This window comes from Siphateles boraxobius, unplaced genomic scaffold (genome assembly GCF_051911475.1).
Source record: "Siphateles boraxobius isolate OS27281-9 unplaced genomic scaffold, OSU_SipBor_1 29, whole genome shotgun sequence".
Classification (NCBI taxonomy): Eukaryota; Metazoa; Chordata; class Actinopteri; order Cypriniformes; family Leuciscidae; genus Siphateles; species Siphateles boraxobius.
In genome coordinates this window covers 20,332,490-20,336,777 of record NW_027508908.1, presented here as the reverse complement: position 1 = coordinate 20,336,777, position 4,288 = coordinate 20,332,490, and the positions used below count along the sequence as shown (strand labels likewise).

General features: G+C 40.2%; 1 protein-coding gene across 1 annotated transcript; it reads right to left on the bottom strand.

Annotated features, from left to right (window-relative positions):
• Positions 1 to 1,701: 1,701 nt before the first annotated feature.
• Positions 1,702 to 3,253, bottom strand: dlx2b (distal-less homeobox 2b). Its single transcript, XM_077246851.1, has 3 exons — positions 2,644 to 3,253; positions 2,368 to 2,552; positions 1,702 to 2,206 (listed from the first exon to the last, which is right to left on the bottom strand). Exons 1-3 carry the CDS (start codon positions 2,963 to 2,965, stop codon positions 1,880 to 1,882), a joined length of 834 nt encoding a protein of 277 aa, XP_077102966.1. The 5' UTR covers positions 2,966 to 3,253; the 3' UTR covers positions 1,702 to 1,879.
• Between the last annotated feature and the right edge of the window lie 1,035 nt (positions 3,254 to 4,288).

Sequence of the window (4,288 nt, the reverse complement as noted above, 5' to 3'; positions counted from 1 at the left end):
TGAAGCAGAACGGTACAAATGTGCTATATCATGGTATTTGAGTTCGAGAATGAGATTCCCCAAATCAGAATAAAAATAGATGTCTTTTTCAATAAGAATCAAAGAATTCGGAGCCTGTAACCACGATGCCCATATTTAGAAAAACCACGAAAGCATAAATGAACCTCAAAAGAAACGAATCATAGAATATAAAAAATTAATTACAACAGAACATGAAACTTTATTCTTTATAAATAGCCAGTGAGTAGCCTAAACTTCGGAAATACTGATGATTCTGCTGTGTGTTTGTTCGTTCAGACAAGCTGATTGATTTCTTCCTGTTATAGGACCATATATTCTTCTACTTTTAAAATACAATTTACTATTTTTAGATAGCCTACAACTGTTTTTGAATTTCAGAAATTAATAATAGGTTCATGACATACAACATAGCTGAATAATTCCACTTGACTTGAGGGCCAAATCGTCCAATAAAGCAAATGCAATCTACTTTTGTAATATGTATTTGCCATATATTTATAATTACAGAAACGTTTAATCCCAATTTCACAATGACGAAAAGGTTACATGGACTAGATTACAGATACTGCAGAATATGCAAAGATGGGCAAAGCCACATTTGAACTTGAAAGTAGCACTTGGGCAAGTGGTTGTATGCTTTGCCCTTTGAGTAATCCGGATTTCCCACCTATTCCAGTAACTATTTTAGTTCCAAAAATATTGAACGTGCCCATGTAAAGACGCGAGGCAAGCTATGAGAACTGTGTGTCCCCGAACAAGAATAGCTCAAGGCTGTGCTGGAGCTGGAAGCGAGGGCTCGAGGAGAATGTTTCCAGGGCGGTCTGCTTGAGGCGGTTTTATGTATTTTTTCTCTGGTTGAGTGGCGTTCATAAAACGTCTGGAAGAGGAGCGAGCTGACTCCAGAGAGTCTGGAGTGGGAAGAGCCCTCGCCGCACGCGGAACGCCCTCGCATCTCCTTCTGCGCATGCCAAGACGCGTCTGAATGCCAGAGGTAGAGGATACTTCCTCACCAATTTTTTTTTTAAATATTTTTTTAAACAGAGGATTAAATAGAATTCGATTCTTTCAACCGAATAATCACACATGCATTAAAAACGCCAAGCTATGCACTGAAATAGATTGTCTATGCACAGAAAAAAAGTCTGCATGGTCTGTAGAATAATGTTTTCTGCAAACCTTTGCAGCCATAATTTCTTAATTTCTATTTTTATTAGATAGTGCATATGAACCCATATGTTCTATTTACGTAGAGAGCGTCCTAAATGTTCACACTTATGGTTTCAATCACATGATTTGAGCGTTTTAAAGAAAAAAGTTGCAATAGGTTCAACGAACGTGGAAATATCAACGCACACTGTTACATGCCAGTTGTACGATTCTTCACGACACTTGTACGATCCATTTATAAGATCAAGTATCATTTTTACAGACAAAAACCTGAAAAACCGTGGGACAATGAAAACATCCATAAGCGATCATCAAATAACGAAACGTTAACTGATAGTAAAACGCACATTTAATTATGACTGCAGGTTGTATAAGCATTTTAATAGATTTATCACTAAACCTATAGGCCTATATTCTGTACAACACACGAAAAAGGGCTACCCGTTTGTACTTGGAATGTGAAATAAACATCTGGTTTCCTCTTTCAATTGTACTATAACGAAAACAAATAAATAAATAGAAAAATAATTTAATGTGCGTTGTTCGAGCGCATCCAAAGTATTCCACAGCAAACATCTTTAGCAAACCCAGCCTGAAAATAGATTTGAAAGTTAATTTTCTCCTAAAATACAAGTCCAGTGACACGATAGGCCTATTATTTCCTCCTACAACAGGTGTATTCAGTCCTCTGTTAGAATATGGTCCCTGCACTCATTGCAGAGCTGTGATGAGGCTGTATTAAGGTACTGGGCTGTAGATGTGTGACCGTATTCGTGGAGGAGTACCATGAATAGTTTGTCAAGAACGATGGGGCAGTGGTGTTTGGTGGCCCCGCGGGCTGCTCTGAAACCGTGTCCCCATCGTTCGCTGTCTGGTTCGGAGGGAAATCCCATCCTGCCTGTGGTGGAGGAGTGTTAGAGGGAGAGTCACCGGTTGCAATCTGCTGGTCTGCTGGAATCTCGCCGTTTTTCCACAACTTTTTGAATTTTGAGCGTCGGTTCTGAAACCATATCTTCACCTGTGGATATTCAAAACAACGCGCAAATCTAAGTTAAACAGGCAATACAGTTCCAAAACAACTAACACAATTTGGACACTACAATGAAAAGAAATACTACTTTTACTACAGAAATACAGTCTACACATATCTTAGCAACAAAAATAATCCGCTCTTTTGACCTGGGTCTGTGTGAGGCCCATAGACGCCGCCAGTTCCGCGCGCTCCGGGAGCGCGAGATACTGGGTCTTTTGGAATCTGCGCTGGAGAGCCGCCAGCTGAAAACTAGAGTAGATGGTTCGCGGTTTCCGGACTTTCTTTGGCTTTCCATTCACCATGCGCACCTCCGGTTCACTCTCTTCCTTCTCTATCAAAATTAACCACAAAATTGTCATTAGAAAATATAAGACAATGTAGGTAAAAGAAAACGACATTTGGGAATGCTGAGGTGGTCTTACCCGGTTCGGTTGGTGTGGGTGAAGAACTGGGTCCATACGTTCCATAAGCGCCATAGGAAGAAGCAGCATAACCTAAATCGTAAGCTTTGGGGCTGTAGTGAACATTACCCACTGTACCAGGATGATAGGAATAAGATGCCAGTTGTGCGTACGCTGTCCCTGTGCAGTGTCCTGTCTGTGCACTACTGTAGAAGCTGCTGTCGGTCACAGTTGACACCGGCAGTGTTGGGGAATCCTGCGACTTGTGAACGGTACTGAAGCTGCTCGAGGTAATATGGTTTGTATGCATATCCGAGCCAAGGCTATCCAGAACAGCGGTCATTTTTGCAGGAAAAAGTCAACTGAATTTAGGCTACTTACCGTGACCACGTATAATGTTCAAATTCTGTAGGCTACCTCTAACAATTAATCGATGAAACAAAAATCACAAAACTTATAAAGGTAGTTCGTTTTGCCCCAAGTCACATATCCATGGTAAATAGAGGGGTTGAGCTCCGCGGCGGTCTCTGCCTTGGAGATGCTGACGGGCGGGCCATATACTGGGCGTCATGTGGTAAAGCGAACCAATCGCTTCGCAGGCAGTCCTGCCAGTGCCAGCTGAAAGGAAGACCTTTGACAAGTCGAAATAACAAAACATCTTGCAGCTCTGGTCTTAAAGGTCTTTAATTTACAAAGAGTTGTTAAAAAAACGAAACAAACATTAATCTACTAAACAAATTCAATAGTTCAAAAACATTAGCAAAACATGGACATTTGAAAATGAGACTATTAAAGAAAAAAATAAAGACTATTTGGGCTATTTGTTTTTCAAGATGGAAAAAGCCTTTAAATGCACAGGAGTTTTTGCTTTCTCTAAAGTTTTAAAGACATAAAGGACGTTCCTTTCTAGAACATTTAGGCGCAGCTAATTTAATTCAATGTAATTCATTTATAATTTAAGTTTCTTGTTAATAGGGAACCTTGTTAAGATGCCTGAACCGTTAACCTGGCAAATTGTGCATGCATTTACATTGTGCATGTAAATTACTCTATCAATAACCTACATTTAGACATGCAAATTGTCCAAAAGTAGCTACCATCGAATGAAGCTTACAGTCTTGATTAAAGGGATCTATTTCTCCATTGTTGAGAAGCACGGTTTAACTGGAATGCCATCTATCGCTGAAATGTTGTCAGTGTATTTTACGGGAGAAGTCTGCATTCCTCTGACTAATCACAGACGGCGCCAGTCTACTCACACCCACAGGTGCGCAAAACAGCAATTATTGCCCGGTAAACACCAGGGATAAAGCGCGGAACCAGCCCTATATGATGCTCTGTCGCGCCAAACGCCTCGTACACAGACCTACATAGAAAACTACCTCAGTCACGAGAACTGGCAATTTACTAAGAGATTCTGTCAACTCAACAAACTCTGTGGCCTAAGCTTTGCCAGCTGTAATCCTCAGGTGACATGTCTCTGCTGTGGTGCGAATTAAAAACAGAATTTTGTCATTTTATAAAACATTTTAAACTACAAGTATTAGGCTATTATGAGAACACATTGCCTGTAAATATCGTAAGTGCCGTCATTAGATTAGATTAGAAATTATTTTATGAAGGATGAAGAATTGGATCAAAATATAGGTGGTCATTAGGCCTTACT

What these genes read in the sequence shown, in the direction of transcription:
- dlx2b (XM_077246851.1), bottom strand. Translation starts at nt 2,965, where the DNA reads ATGACCGCTGTTCTGGATAGCCTTGGCTCGGATATGCATACAAACCAT. An exon ending in ACCCACACCAACCGAACCGG is followed by an intron (nt 2,553 to 2,643) that starts GTAAGACCACCT and finishes TAATTTTGATAG; the next exon opens with AGAAGGAAGAGAGTGAACCG. An exon ending in TGGGCCTCACACAGACCCAG is followed by an intron (nt 2,207 to 2,367) that starts GTCAAAAGAGCG and finishes GAATATCCACAG; the next exon opens with GTGAAGATATGGTTTCAGAA.